Below are 15931 nucleotides of genomic sequence, written 5' to 3' on the forward strand. Positions count from 1 at the left end.
TGCAAGTCTGTGTTTATGCCTAGACAGTAAAAGGCCGCTTGATACTAAGAAAGCCTGCATGCAAAAAACAAAATCAAGATTTTAATGAAGTAAAAGAGTAGCAGGGTCTGGGGACAGAGTCAAAAGATGAATCAGCCTAGATTCTCTACATTTCCACAAGTCATCAAAGTCCATCTCCTCTTGAATTCCAATAACCCTTATCTGGCACCAAAATAGTGCTGACCGGTAGTTGTCTAGATTCTTGTGCCTAGGTATGAGCAATAAATCAGTTTAATTGGAACATAAAGTTATAATAATAATAATAATAATAATAATAATAATAATAATAATAATATAATAATAATATAAACTAATCCTGGCTGCACAAGAACAAGCTATCCGCACAAATGCTATTAAGGCCAAAATCGAGAAATCCTCTGATGATGCCAAATGCAGACTTTGAAAGAAGCTGATGAAACTGTTGATCACATACTCAGCTGCTGTAAAACAATCGCGCAGACTGATTATAAATTGCGGCACAATTCAGTAGCACAAATGATCCATTGGAATTTGTGCAAAAATTATAATATTAAAACAGCAACAAACTGGTGGGAACATCAGCCTGAAAAAGTCACCGAAAATCAGATGGTCAAGATCTTGTGGGATTTCCGTATACAAACAGACAAAATACTGGTGCATAAGACACCAGACATCACACTGGTTGAGAAAAATAAGGTCACGATCATAGACATCGCATGTCTCGGCAGGGTCGCCGAGAAGGAACATGAAAAAATCGCAAAATACCAGGACTTAAAAATCGAAATTCAACAACTATGGCACAAACCAGCAGTGGTAATTCCAGTGGTAATTGGCACATTGGGTGCTATTCCAAAAGCACTGGAATTACATTTAAAACAGTTAAAAATTGACAAAATCACCATCAGTCAAATGCAAAAAGCCGCACTGCTTGGATCTGCACGCATATTACGAAAATACGTTACGACGTCCTAGGCCCCTGGGTGGGGCCCGACTAGTAACCAATGCCAAATCCGGCAAAACAACTGGCCGCTGTGATACAATTGTATAATATAATGTTATAATAATAACAGAGTTGGAAGAGACCTTGGAGGTCTTCTAGTCCAAATCCCCTGCTCAAGCAGGAACTATCAGATCCATGAATCTGCCATTCTTCAGAGGAAGAGAGGGACCCTGATTCATTATGCATCTTTATTGTACTTTGTATACTTTTATATTTTATTACTCTCTGTCCTATATATCCTGCATCTATAACCATTGATTTATAACCTTTAGCCTGGCACCTAAGTGCTACGCTGGCATTTTCTCATCTTTTGGGGAATGTAAGAAGAGGGAGGGACATGTGGGTTGTATTGCTCGAAAGCTGGCAGATGATGACCCTGAGAAAGTTCCCTTATCACTTTCTCAGAGCGGCTGCTACAATAACATCTTCACACCTGCGGATTGGCTGAATCCACACTGGATGGTTGGGAGGGGTTTCTTATTCTAGCTGTATGGCCTCAGAGCCTGCTTTGCTTTCGCCCTCCTATCCCATATATTCAATAAAAGGTTCCTTTTGAAATGCTAAGTTTTAAAAGTCTTTACTTTCTTGAATAAGGAGGAGAGACCAGGCCTTATAGGAACCTTATACTATTTCAGACAAATGGTTATCCAACCACTTCTTAAAAACTTCCAGTGTTGGAGCATTCACAACTTCTGGAGGCAAGTTGTTCCACTGATTGTTCTAACAGTCAGGAAATTTCTCCTTAGCTCTAGACATGCCTCTGGATTTTGCACCTGACTTTATGATCTTAGTAATCCAGAATCACTTTTAAAATATAGGGGGGAAACCCCCCACAAAGATGGTGGATAGCTCAAAGATCACATTAAAGCCATTGGAAGATAGCTTTGGAAAAAGAAGAGAAATTAAAGAAGAACATTAAAAGATTGCGTGAAGGATGCACAGTACATTTTGAATGAATTATGCAATGTTTGTTTGGAGTAACTCCATGCCAAAAAATTGTTATAGTGCAAGCCTTATGAACTATTTTGACTATCTGACTCTCTGCCAAGATATAAACACCTCAGAGAAAGGGCGAAACTCCCATATCTTTGTAAGGAACAACAATCTCCACATTAACACCTGGAAACTCAGGAAGTTTTGCCTATGCAAAATGTACATGAAGGGCTATCAGAATGATTTATTTCTGCTCTGCCTGAGGATACAGCAAGAACCACAGTATGTAAGCTTTACACAGAGAGATTCAAATTTTTTAAAAAGGATAAATTCCTGAGTGGGAGAATTACAGGTTGTTCTCAACTTACAACAGTTAATTTAGTGATTGTTCAAAGTTACAACAGCACTAAGAAAAGGAACTTACAAACATGTTTCATACATACAACCATTGCAGCATTCCCATAATCACATGATCAAAATTTGGATGATTGGCAACTGGTTCATATTTATGATGGTTGCAGTGTCCTGAAGTCATGTGATCACCTTTTGCAAGCTTCTGACAAGCAAAGTCAATGGGGAATCCAGATTCACTTAACAACTGTGTTACTAACTTGACAGCTGCAATGATTCACTTAACAACTGTGGCAAGAAAAGTCATGAAATGAGGCAAAACTCACTTAAGAAATGCCTTAATTAGTGACAGAAACTTTGGGCTCAATTGTGGTCGTTAGTTGTATTAAGGGCAGTCTGCCTCCTGGACTTGTGGGGGCTCCACCATTGGAGGTTTTCAATCCAAAGCTGGTTAGCTATTGGTCTAGGACAATCTGAGAATTCCTTCCATGGGAAAGAGGTTGGACTACAAGACCTCCAAGGTTCATTCCAACCCAATGATTCTGTGCTTCTCTGTGCTTCTATATCTATAAATAGAAATCTAATTTCTATTTAAATCATATTTAAATTTCATTTCAGATACCTGGAAATATTATTGCACCAAGCCTTTCACTCACATTTCTCTTCTACCTTGTAGCTAAAAATATATAAGAGCGCTAGGTTCCACATGAGAATTTCTATAATAATATCTTTTTAAAGATAATTTCTAAAGAGAATCCTCTTCTAATAAATAGAAAACTGGTAGGTAAAAAAATGCAGAAGCAGTAGCACCTGGGAAAACTTCTGTATCACCTTTTTTCTGTCCGAAGGGAACAGCATCTGATGAGGAAGGGAGGCATGTAATTAGCCAAAGACCTGGTTAAAGTCTTCCCTCTTGGGTGGGATTATTCTTCAGCCATATTTACCATATTTTTCTGAGTATAAGACACACCGGAGTATAAGACACACCAAGATTTTGAAGAGGCAATTTTTTTTTTAAAAAAGATTTTGTAGTCTGCAAACCTCCCAAAAACAGCATTGCACAGCCTTTAAGAGGCTTGTAGAGTGCTCCTGGGGGCAGGGGGGGCAAAAATGAGCAAAAAATGGCCCATTTTTGCAAAAATGATCCTGTTTTTGTCAAAAAAAAGGACATGCATCGCCTTTAGGAGGCTTATAGAGTGCTCCTGAGGGCTGGCCAAAATGGAGCAAAAAATGGCCCATTTCCTACTCATTTCTGCCCTCCCCAGCCCCCAGGAGCACTCTGGAATGGGTGTCTAATTTGTTCATGTCATGGCATATCATGAAGGTTTTTTGTCTTTGCAGAGCCGGGATGGGCGTAGCCTGCATTTGACACATCTGCCCTGCAGGCTGCCAGTTTGACAGGCCTAGTCGAGTGGCCCATGAGAGCCAGTTTAGTGGTTAAGGCACCAAGTTAAAAACTTAGAAGAAAGACCATGAATTCTAGTCCTACCTTAGGCAGAAGTCCATCTAAATAACCTTGCACCAATTATTTTCTGATCTATAGGCAAATAGCAGTAGCCATCGCGCTTAAACCTATGTACCGCTTCACAGTGCTTTACAGCACTCTCCAAGTGGTTTACAGAGTCAGCTTATTGCCCCCAACAATCTGGGTTCTCATTTTATCGACCTCAAAGGAATGGCTGAGTCAACCTTGAGCTGCTCAGAACTGAACTCTTGGAGTGAGCAGTGAGTTAGCTCTGCTGTCAGACTTGGAAGCCATTGGGGGATAGGGCCTCAAGCTTGCCACATATTCAAATATAGTTACTATAGGAAACTGAGAAGGGGTGGTGGTATGGAGCTTGGGAGATGTATAGCCATAATAACATTCATTCTCAGAAAGTCAAGGTCGCCTTATCCCTGCATCTGGATGGATGTGGATGGGAGGAATCTTCATCCACAGCAGTAACTGATTGGACCATTTGATGGACTTGTGGGTGTTGGGGCAGGGTCTTGAACTTTCAACTGAGTGAGGAAAACCTGAAGCCTATTTAATAAATTGGTGTTTTGAGGAACTTCTTGCCTCGAGCGATTATTTCATAGACGATTCTATTTGGAACCCTAACACTTGCAGTACTGCATTCTAATCACTGTGTCACCACAGCTCTTACTATAGGGACCAGTCCAGGCAGCCACCAGGAATCAACAGTTGCTCCACAGAGGAGGAGGGGGAGGTCTTTTATTTGCCATGTGCTTATTTTAATGGGCGAGCTTTTGGAATTGTTAAAGAGAAAATAGAGTTTCCGGTACTATGTATTTTTTTTTTTCAGAAGATTTTTTCTGTTCTTTGCAAAACTCTCCCTACAGTTTTTAACGAAATTAGTACCATTTTTTGACTATTTTAATTCTTCCAAATAAAGGAAATGATATCTTAAACTATAGAGATAACTCTGAATTTCCGCAGGTCTTTTAAAAAGTTTTTTATTTTTATTCTCTTATATATAGTTACAGGTTCACATAGTTATTGTTCTTATTCATCTTTATCACTTTTACATATTTGTTTTTCCATATAAAAGGTTAAAATACACATTCTGGGTTGCTTTGCTTACCATCCCATACACCTATTTTGTATTATCACCACCCTATTTTTTCTTTTCTTTTTACCCTCCCTCCCTACTCTACTTTCTTCCTTCCTCCTCTCCATTCCCTTTCCTTCTTCCCTTGCCTCTCCCCTACTCCTCTCTTCCTCTCCCCCCTCCTACCCTCTCTCCTTCTGTTTATATCCCTACCTTCCTTCCTCTCCTTTCCTCTTTTTTCCTTCTCTCCCCTTTTTTCTCTTCTCCTCCCCTTTTTTCTCTTCTCCTCCCCTGCTCTCTTCCTTTCCTTTGTTGCTGTTGTGGTTATCTCTTTTCAACTCTGAACTGGTGTATTTTCGGGATGGTATTCCCACAAACCCTGTTTCCAGGAGGCTTGAGCTGCAGGGGATTCTCTGTATATATTGCATATAAAAAATCCAGCAAACCTGCCAGCATCTTTTTTCCCATTCTTTTATCTTTTTGTTTCTTTTCAGTTTCTGCCCTATACTTTTTCCTCCCTTTTCCTATTTGTAATTCTCATCTTATTTCTCCCACACACTACCCTCTCAGTTTCCATCTCTCTCCTTCTCTCCAGGACACAGAGCACTTGTTTAATCAGAGCAACTCCAGTCTGCACTGATTTCCCAAGCTGTTGCTACAATGTGTAACCTTTTGCCTAATTGGCCACTGGCACCATGCTTGAAAGAAAATAGGGTGAATTAATTGGTATTCCCTTCTGTAGCCAAAGTTGAATGCCTCGGAGAAAGATGTTATTTGGGATGCAACCAAAGCTGAAACTCAACTAAATGAGGTGAACTGATCTTCTGCATAGTAATACTCATAGCCTAAGGATTTGTTGTCATTAGATGAGAAGTCTATCCGACCCATCGTGACCCTATGGACAACATTCCTCCAGGTCTACCTGTCCTCTACCATCCTATGGAGTCCATTTAAGCTCACACCTACTGCTTTGGTGACTCCACCCAGCTATCTAATTCTCTGTCGTCCCCCTCTTCTTTTGCCCTCAATCTTTCCCAACATTAGGCTTTTCATGTGAGTCCTTCCTTCTCATTAGGTGGCCAAAGTATTTCAGTTTTATTTTCAAGATCTGGCCTTCTAAAGAGCAGTCAGGGTAGATCTCCTCTAGGACTGACCAGTTTGACCACCTTGCAGTCCAAGGGACTCGCAGGTGTCTTCTCCAGCACCATAGTTCAAAAGCCTCAATTCTTTAGTGTTCAGCCTTCCATATGGTCCGACCTTCATAGCCATACATTGCAACTGGAAAAACATAGCTTTGACTATACGCACTTTTGTTGGCAGGGTGATGTCTCTGCTTTTTAGTATGCTATCTAGATTTGCTAAAGCTTTCCGCCTCAGGAGCAAGCATCTTTTAATTTCTTGGCTGCAGTCCCCGTCTGCGGTGATCTTGGAGCCCAGGAAAGTAAAATCTGTCACTACCTCCATTTCTTCCCCATCTATTTGCCAGGAATTGAGAGGGCTGGATGCCATGATCTTAGTTTTCTTAATGTTAAGTTTCAAGCCAACTTTTGCACTCTCCTTCTTCACCTGCATGAAGAGGTACTTTAGTTCCTCTTCACTTTCTGCCATTAGAGTGGTATCATCTGCATATCTGAGGTTGTTGATACCCTCTAAACAATGGGAGGCTAGAGAGATATAGGGTCATGAAGCATCAAAGTATCTGTTCTTGGTACAGTCTGGCAACCATTGTGTGCTTTTTGGCTAAATTCAACATAACTATCCTTGCATCCAATCAAGATGTTATTTTCAAGTTGGAAATCCTCCTCTTCAATCTGGTGACACAGTTAACTAGGGTAAAAGACTTGCTTTTCCGTCATGAATTATTGCTTGAATCCCTGATTCCCAAGTTTTTTTCTACCCTAACCCTTAAGAGTGTTGAAACTATAACTGTCAGCTATAGGATGGCCAACTTGGGAAGCTGTGGTCCTTAACGGAAAGGCAATAGGTTGGAGAAAGCTTTTCAGATGTTTACAGTATTTTGAAGGGGTAGACTAGCTGAGCTCAATCTTGTAAGTGTGGGTGAGGTATAATTTGGTATATGTGACCTAGCTCTTTAAGAGAGAAGTTTGCAATGCAATGTTTTTTTTTCTTCCTGTCCCTTTTCCCACATTTCTATTAGCCCCACTAAGCATTTGAAAGCATGATGCATCACAAACAAGCAAAGAGGAGTCTGTGTGGTACCACAAAAATATTTGTGCCTCTCCTAGTCTTAGATGAGATACCCAGAACTGTAAGAAAATTGCCTCTTAAATGATAAATGGGAATCTTATGAGAAGTCATTATTAAATATTTAAAGAGTAACCCTATATAAATGAAAGAGGTTAATTAATTTGAATGCAAATTAAAGAATGGGATACTATACAATGAAACATTATAAATAGGAATAATGGTAATGGTGTGGCAAAAGAAAGTAAATATAGTATCTAAGGTAATAGGCATCCTGAGTGCAATCCCAAAACACCTGGAGCAACACCTGAGCACCATTGGCATTGACAAACTCACCAACAATCAATTGCAAAAGGCAGCTTTGCCTGGAACAGCTTAAATCCTGCAACAATATACAGTATTTAACACCAGTAACAACATCTGCCTATCATTGGTCCTTGGGAAGGACTTGATAGGTGGACAAAAAGGCCAAATTAATCTGAACATCTAACTGGCTATGTGATGAACAATAATAATAATAATAACAACAACAACAACATTGAAGGAAAATGTGATGACAACTTGATGTGGACATGGCTTAAGATGGGAACTATCAAGAAAGAAATTGAAGGTTTAATACTGGCTACTCAAAAACAAGCACTACAAACTAATGCCATGAAAGCGAAGATACAAAAATCCACTGACAACCCAAACAGCCAACTTTGCAATAACAAAGTCAAAACTGTTTCACATTTAATATGTGAATGCAGCAAAATTGCACAAACTGATTACAAAGCTAGACATGACTGAGTTGCTAAATTAATCCACTGGTCATTATATAAAAAATATGATTTACCTGTATCCAGAAAGTCATGGGAATATAAAGTGGAAAAAGTTATCAAAAATGAGAAGGTGAAGATCTTGTGGGACTTTCGAATACAAATGGATTGTCATTTAGAGCACAACATGCCAGATATCATGGTTGTAAAGGGCCGAGTGTACAGTTTATTGATATCGCTGTTCCTGGAGATGCCAGAGTCGAAGAAAAAGAACTAGAAAAAATAATGAAATATCGCGACCTGGCCATCTAAACTACATGGCTATGGATGAAGCATGAATTTTACAAGATTCATCAACAAATTGCAGCTTCCTGCAATAACACCAGTGGAACTGCAAAAAAACTGCGCTACTCGGAACATCTTATATTTTAAGAAGGTACTTGTTTGATACCTAGGACGCTGGCAGCAAACTGTATCAACCATAAGCACCAGTCACTGGTATTTGTAATGCATTTTTGAATGTTCAGTTGGCTGAGATTCATGTTTAATGAATAAAGTAAATAATAACCATAACAATGACAATAATAACAATGACAATAATAACAATAATAGTCTTTTAATTAAATTCCATTTAGTTTTTATCTTTGCTTATTATTGGGAATGTGGTCCAGGCCCATCACCCAAAGGCCAGACATGTCCTTTGGTTTGAAAAGTTGCTGGTCTGCTGATACTCTGATGTGTGCTCTGACCTATGCCTCATGGGAGAAAGGTGTTCCATGTTGGGAATACATCTGAAACTGGCAGGCTGGATGTGCAGAAACTTACCCGCATTGAACTGTCTCAGCCAACATTAAAGGAGAAGCCTCTTCTGCAACCCTAATCAGATTTTTCTCAGCAGGCAAGCTGTACAGAAGAAGGCTTTCAGAGCTCCAGAGGAAAACAAAGCCAAACAGCATTGGTAGTAAAGCAAAATAACTGTTTTAGTTCCTTGAATAACTTTGAGAGACTGCTCTGTTTAAATCTTTTCTTATTTTTTTAAAGCCTATCGTAATAATCTGAAAAAAAATGTAATGTTTGGTCTACTATTAGGAAAAAAGGGTGTTGTTGTTGTTGTTGATGATGATGATGACGATGATTGCACAATCAGCCAGATGTTGAGATTGGGTCTACTGAGTCCTTCCCAAGGGACCTGGGAGAGGCATATGTGGATGTTTGATAGCGTTACAGATATGATTGAAGGATGTAAGCTGTTCCAAGTAAACCTGCCTTTTGCAATTGACTAATGGTGAATTTGTCAATGCCAATAGTGTCCAAGTGGTGCTCCAATTGTTTAATTATTACTATAATTATTTAATATCATTGTATATAGAAGCATAGAATATTTGTTTTAGTTATAAAAGTGATGCCAAAATTGCCTTTTTATTATACAATGGAATAAGAATCATATAGAAATCATTTGACATTCTTGTAATGGGAGAAGGAAGAGGAACTGAAGTTACCTAAATACCAAATATCTTTAGACCTAAAATAAAACAACATTTTTAAAATATTTCTTTCATTCTCTAAGTTCTAGATGGCATACACAAAGTTCCTGACAGTCTTTCTCCAGACTCTTTATCCATCCCAATTCTCTTAACCTTCACAAAGTGCCTCAGATTATATTGTACACCTAAAACTGGCTGCGTAATACATATAATAATTGTTTATAATTTACAAAAAAGAACCAAAACACAGAGATACGAGAAATAGCTGAACATGACCTTCAAGAACAATATTTGTATAATATTTTACTAAAACAGGGGATCTCTCTCTCTCTCTTTCTGACACCCACGCATAGAAGAATTAAAGCTGATTAAGGACAAGTATATTTCCTATGGGTACTTGTATATTTGAATGGGAAACAACATTTGCATTATATTGGGGAAAATAAATGGAATATTTAGGAACAGGAAAGTGTGAATCATATTCTTTGGCATGCATCTCTTCTGCAGTTAGATACTTTTCAGAACAAGCAAATATAAGAATAAGTTGTTGAAGGATTGTGCTATGATGAAGTAATCCTAGGTTCAAATCTAATCTCCACTGTGAAAAAATCACTGAATGGTTTTGGGCTAGTCACTTTCTTTCATCTCAGTCTGCCATACAACATGATAATTGTGGAGAGAAAATGAAGATTTGCTCATATGAGCCATTTGATTTGCTAGAGGAAGCTTTCTATCCAGTCATCCAGTCATTTATTCAGGCTCTCTAGATGATGCTGAATTACAACTTCCAGACATCCACCATGAGTTGCTGATCCCACCCCCTTCTCTCCTCTCTCTCTCGCTCTCTCACTCACACATACACACACACACACCTTGCAAACAAGCTGAAGCCCAGCCTAAGAAAAGACTCTCTCATGATTATACAAACTTCTGTTCCAATAGCCATTGTGACTACAGATGTTCAGGGATGGGTCTGAGATGGCAGCTGCCTTGTTCTATGTGCCAAATACCAGAAGCCAGATGTGCAGAGGTTGCGGCAGATGTTTATATCCTCCCAGCTTTCTGGGTGACATGCAGCTCAAAGATCATGACAGGTCTGCACTACAAGAATAAATGCCCATCTCAAATTATATATCAATAAGCTAATTATATAAACAAGGTAATTACTGTAAAGTTTGAGTCCGTTAGCTAAAAGGATGATAGATGGGGTGGATAGGGAAAGTATATTAGAAAATATCTGTATCACAGCACCCCAAAGCAGTCTAAATGAATAGCTGATGACTTCACAATCTTCTATCTTTGGGAAATGTTGATTATCTCTCCTCCACCCCATCCCACAATCCCATCTTCATTTCTTCCTTATCAAGAAATGAAACGAATCCTTTCCTCCCAAGGTTCAGGTAATGGAATCTTAGATAAGAAACTGATGTAATGAGTGATGCCTTGTTTTTAAGTGAAGAAATGTGATGGTCCTAGTTCTTTTTAGTTTAAAAAAATATCCTTGTGACATTTGGATAGCTGGCATGTGTGCACAATAGGAGCTAAGAATTGAAAGATGTCCCCAAGGACATTGTGCTCTTACTCCAGATTTGCATCGTTTGGGTAACAGCAAAATGAAAATCTCTACCATTAAAGCCTGCTGACTAATTTGGGATCATCAGCCATTCAACATGTGATCTGGCAACATTTTGTGATTAAATCATAGTCTCTAAAGCTCCTTCACAAAGAAGGAAGGCGACCAGGTGGGACTTTGGAGTAAACTGGCATTTGCGGGGAGTATTCGGTCCATCCAAAAATCCAAGGGCGCCATGAAGCTCTCTGTTGGCCGATTTTTTGGTTCCTCTGGCATTGGCCTAAGCATTCCGGGGAGATGGCTCAGTAATCTTAGAAATGAAATGAAATTTCCAATTCTTTTTCATTGCGTTTCATTTAATAGAAAACGAGAGGGCAGCAAAACGAGAGAATCAATGAGGGCGGGGGATGGGGAAAAGGCATCCTTTAAAGGCCAACCGTCTTAAAATTAAAGCGGTTTCCTTTTATACCCGGGTGTAACAAAAGAAATAAAAATAACGGGAGAAGCAAGCCGGGACTTCAAAGACAACGTCAGATCTCTCTCTCCTCCTGCCGAAAAGAGCCCGGCTGGTCCTCCGCGCAGCATCTGTTGGGAGGCAGCTCGACCAATGCCGGATCGCGTCGCCCCATCTCGCTCCGTCTTCAAATGTAAGCCGAAGTTGGCCGGCCTTCACATTCGAAAGATGGTCGCCAGCCAATGGAAGACCATCCCTTTGCCGGGGGAGAGCGGGGATTGGCGCGCCGGCTCTGCTGATACACTCTGGAAAGCTCCTTGGTGTTTCCTGGAGCGGGGATGGAGAGGCGGAGGTGTCCCCGGCTGGCGTGGGGATTATAGGGAGAAGGAAAATCCTCCGCGGCAGCCTAGGGGGCACTCCGAGCTGGCGGCGGAGACGGGAAATCTCACACTCTTGGGAGGCAGGCAAGGGGGGGGGGGAGAGACAAAGAGGGAGGAGGAGGGCAAAGCAAAGGCGCAGAATTACGTCGGGGGGGAAGAGGGAGGGAGGGAGGCTAGAGCAGCCCTTTCTCTCTTCGGCCAGGCAAGCTCCCGTTCAGGATACGGAGAAAGACGGACGAGGCGGACAAAGAGAGCGAATTGCCCATGGGGAAAGGTGGGGAACAAGGCGAAGAATGCGGCGGCGGCGGCGGCGAACGGGAGGCGCCGATTCCTTCCTATACCTGGGAGGAGATCCAGAAGCACAACCTGCGCACGGACAAGTGGCTGGTGGTCGAGCGAAAGGTGTACAATATCAGCCAGTGGGTTAAAAGGCACCCGGGGGGGCTCCGCGTGATCAGTCACTATGCCGGCGAAGATGCCACGGTAAGCGCTCTAGCAGGAGGAGGAGAAGGCTTCTTGCCTGGAGCAAATGGCTGCTGCTGCTCCCTCTCTTTCTCTCACCTGCTGCTCTTAGAAACGCAGCCGCGGGGCTGGGAAATCGGTCGCTCCGGCTGGCGCGCTGTGGGGACACGTCGGACGGGGTTGCCCCAAACTGCTCGAGGGGGAGGGAGCTGCTTTGCTCTGCTGTGGGTTTGCTGCCGCCGGCCAGGAGTTTTTTCGGCCAAGAATCTGGTAGCGCCGAGGGACAAAAGCTTGTAAAACGGGGGCCGGGAGCAAACCGGAGCCGCCCATTTCTTGCATCTCTCCCTTTTTCTGCATCGAGGTGGTAGTCCCGGGGTGACGCCAGGTCAGCGCTAGAGCCGGCTGCCTCTTCTGGCCCGGCTTGTTGCCTTGGATACCTTAGATCACCACCATCCCTTTAAAAAAAAAACCACCCACTGCGGCTCCTTGCAATAGTAGCAGAGTTCTTTTCTTACAAAGCCCAATCAAATTTGGCAAAGCCAGCGGCGTCTTTGCAACCCGGTTGATTTCTAAAGCCACAAAAGCGCAGCCTAACCGGGGCTTGATCCAGGATCAAATGGAATCCCTGCTTTGTAGACCAAAGGTGCCCCACTGCTAAGGTGGTCCAGCCAAGACCAATTTTTTGCAGGGTTCTTATATGACATTCCTGGAGGGGCCACCAGGAACCAAACTAGTCAGGAGGAAAGGTAGAAGGCTCAGGGCTAACAGTAGAGTCTTCTCTAAGGTAGCTAAGTGTGAGGTGATGAGAGCTGAAGGAAAGGATCTCTGCATATGCTCAGAAGCGTTGTTTTCATTCATCTCCTAGATCCTGAAACTTAATCCTGAGGATGTCTGAGAGAGAAACACCAATTGTTAGCATTCAGTGATCCTGGACATGAAAGGCATTGATGGCATTGATATTTCTCAGTTCCTAAATATACTAGAGCTGACTTTTTTATTTAAGAGAGGCACTCTAGATCAGTGGTTCCCAAGGTGGGGCCCACACCCCCCCCCCATTTAATTTTTAATGGGGGCAATTTGAACCTTGTTTAAACCAAGTTAATGGCCTTTTAGGCTTCCTCTGCATGAGCAGAGTTCACTTTTTGAGCAAAGTAAGAATTATTTGTCACAGGGGGTGGCATCCGGATTTTAGAGATGCTTAGGTGGGGCATGGTCAAAAAAAGGTTGTGAACCATTGCTCTAAACAATAATCCTGTTCATTTGCATCATCTTTTTCAGGGTCTAGAGCAAAGCCTGAGTAGCCAGAACATGCTTGTAGCTTAGTGACTGGACTCATGCATTCATTTTACCACCACCATCACCTCCCCCTCTTCCTCCTCCATCCTCCTCTTCCTCCTCCTCCATATAAAGAGAGGCCATCCCATTCCCAAACAGGTCTTTTTAAGTTTTTCCTCTACTTTCTCAACAATGGAGCGCACGCCTGAGCATGCTTTAAAGAACTAAGAAAACTTTTAGCCCGAACTGTGCTGTCAGCATTGGGATTTAGATTTGCCCACAGTAAAGTTTTTGTGGAATGTTGTGTTGGTCCAGAAATCCATATCTTTTCAAAACAGTTGAATCTTCAAAGGCTAAAATGATGGTGAGGAGGAGGGAGCATTTCAAAAGATGGAATCAAGTTCTTGTCAATTATTCTCCCCCCACCCTTGAGTTTGCAATGGTGTCATATTAAATATATTGGTCCAGATGATCCACCAATCGGGCAACTGTAGTTATCAAATTGTTTATACTATAGTACAGTTTGTCTGTGGTATCACTCTATGAAACAGAGATTGGTTCTATTGCCTCTATTGTTTCAAGCTACAGTGAAGGCTTTCTAAGGCAACATTTTTAAAAACTTGAAACACTGTGAGCTAAAAGGTCTGAGCTATGGAATTCTGTAGAACAAAAGGATTTTTTTTAAAAAACATACACCGTTGCTTTCTATATAGGATTCTAATTTGGGATGGAGAAGGAAGCAACCTTTCATCACTAGATGTCTTTAATAAACCCTTTGGGGCCTGGCCAGGAAAAGAGTTTTAAAAATATTTTATCCTTCAGAAGCCATCAGAGTTCTGTCCAATGATGCAAAGATATCACTGGATGAACAATTTAGGCCTGGGGAGCGGGCGTTGTTTGTTGAGGGGGAATCTTGGGATTTTTGTTTTTTGAAAGTGTTAAGGGTAGAAATAGCTGCTATTCTCTTGTAGAATGATATTGCATCAATTTCTTTGCTTTTGCAGGAAAAAAAGCAAAACATGAATGATAGAAAACCAATCTTTTGGGTATGTGATGGAGTCCACAAAATGTGGACTTTTTAAGGCCAATGGTTTCCCTCATAAATATGGGGCAGTTGCTAATCCTATTTTCCCAATTATTTAGCAACATCAAAGAACAGCTTTCACCTGCCTTTTGTTCTCTTTTTAAAAAAACTCTACCCTATTGACATATTAAAATCTTCCTGCTCCTCTATCACACACAAATTCTGGAATCTAAGAATCATACCATGTGTATATTTGTTAGAAGGAGATAAAATAGCTCTTAAGCCAGTTTGAATCTTTGGTTAAGAAAAGTAAAATGGGCATTGGCCTTTCTGCCTTCTACTCTTTTTCAGATGAAACTTTATCAACTTCATCATATTTTTTCGTAAACACAGTCATTCATAAATAAGCCCCACCAATCCAATACTCTAAGGCTTTTTATTAATTAAGGGTGCTCAGAATTTCAGGCTAAAAGTTGCTTCCAATTGGCCCATTCCTCACTCTTGCAATTCTGACTCCAGCGTAGCCATTTAGAATCCATTAGGAGTTGGGATGGAGGCTGCCAGAAGAGGATGACTGAAAATTGCCACCTTCTCAGTTGGAAGATGCTTTCTAACAGTAAACTGAATATTAATTAAAGCTGCCAATGGTACCCACACTTTTTCTGCAACTGAACCCTTTGAGGTTCAGAGTCCTGAAATTAAACATGACTTTCCTGACATCACATTTATTTCCCCTTTCCTCTTAGATGTTCAGTAGTCTGCTAGTCACACACACACCAAAAAAAAAAACCCAAATAGTCAAAGAAAGAAATGTGAGAGTTGACTCAAGGATAATCCAGATAATAACACTGAATCTTGGCTGGATATGTGGAAATGAGCAAGACATACAGTGAGCTTAGAGCCCATGATCAAGGTTGATTTGTAGCAGTGGAAATGCAAGCTGAAGTGCACAGGGAGAGTGTGACTCATAAAATATAATGGGAGGAGCCTCTTAGACAGGTGAGGAAGCAACAGACTTCTGCTGTTATTCAGCATTTAATAGAATCTGTATGACTGGTGCTAGCCATCTTTGAGGTCTAGGAATATGAAGTATACTCTGCAGGCATCTATATCAGCCATTGTGGTTGCAATATGGCTTGCCACAAACATGAAGTGTAGGTAGTAGCAACAACAGCTGCATGTTCTTAAATGGATTATGAAATACTAATAATGTTGCTTACTTGTCACTTACAGTAAACTATGTGTATAATCCAGGGATCCAAAGCTTCTTAAAACAGATTCTTTGTATTCCATTTCAGTGTTTTGCAGTAGAGGTGGATTGTGGAAAAGGCTGTTTTACTTTTTAATGGGCAAGTTAAGTTGAAATGTATAATCTTATGTACATTTGTTGAGGAATATGTTCATTTAACTACTGCTACTACAGTCATGCCAGAGCACCAAAGCACTTTGGATTGAAACTAGA

At 41.0% G+C, this 15931-nt stretch overlaps 1 protein-coding gene across 1 annotated transcript in view; it reads left to right on the plus strand.

Moving 5' to 3' along the window:
- Positions 1-9114: 9114 nt before the first annotated feature.
- The window catches only part of LOC106538426 (acyl-CoA 6-desaturase), a 35134-nt gene continuing 28317 nt past the window's right edge, over positions 9115-15931 (plus strand). Inside the window, exon 1 of the mRNA XM_087715303.1 lies at positions 9115-12191. Within this exon, the coding sequence (XP_087571429.1) occupies positions 11973-12191 (219 nt within the window). The 5' untranslated portion in view covers positions 9115-11972. The remainder of the gene's footprint in view (positions 12192-15931) is intronic.

The sequence above is a fragment of the Thamnophis sirtalis genome, unplaced genomic scaffold, assembly GCF_051295495.1.
Source record: "Thamnophis sirtalis isolate CommonGarterSnake01/CBP01778 unplaced genomic scaffold, rThaSir2_p1.2 scaffold_1, whole genome shotgun sequence".
Lineage (NCBI taxonomy): Eukaryota > Metazoa > Chordata > Lepidosauria > Squamata > Natricidae > Thamnophis > Thamnophis sirtalis.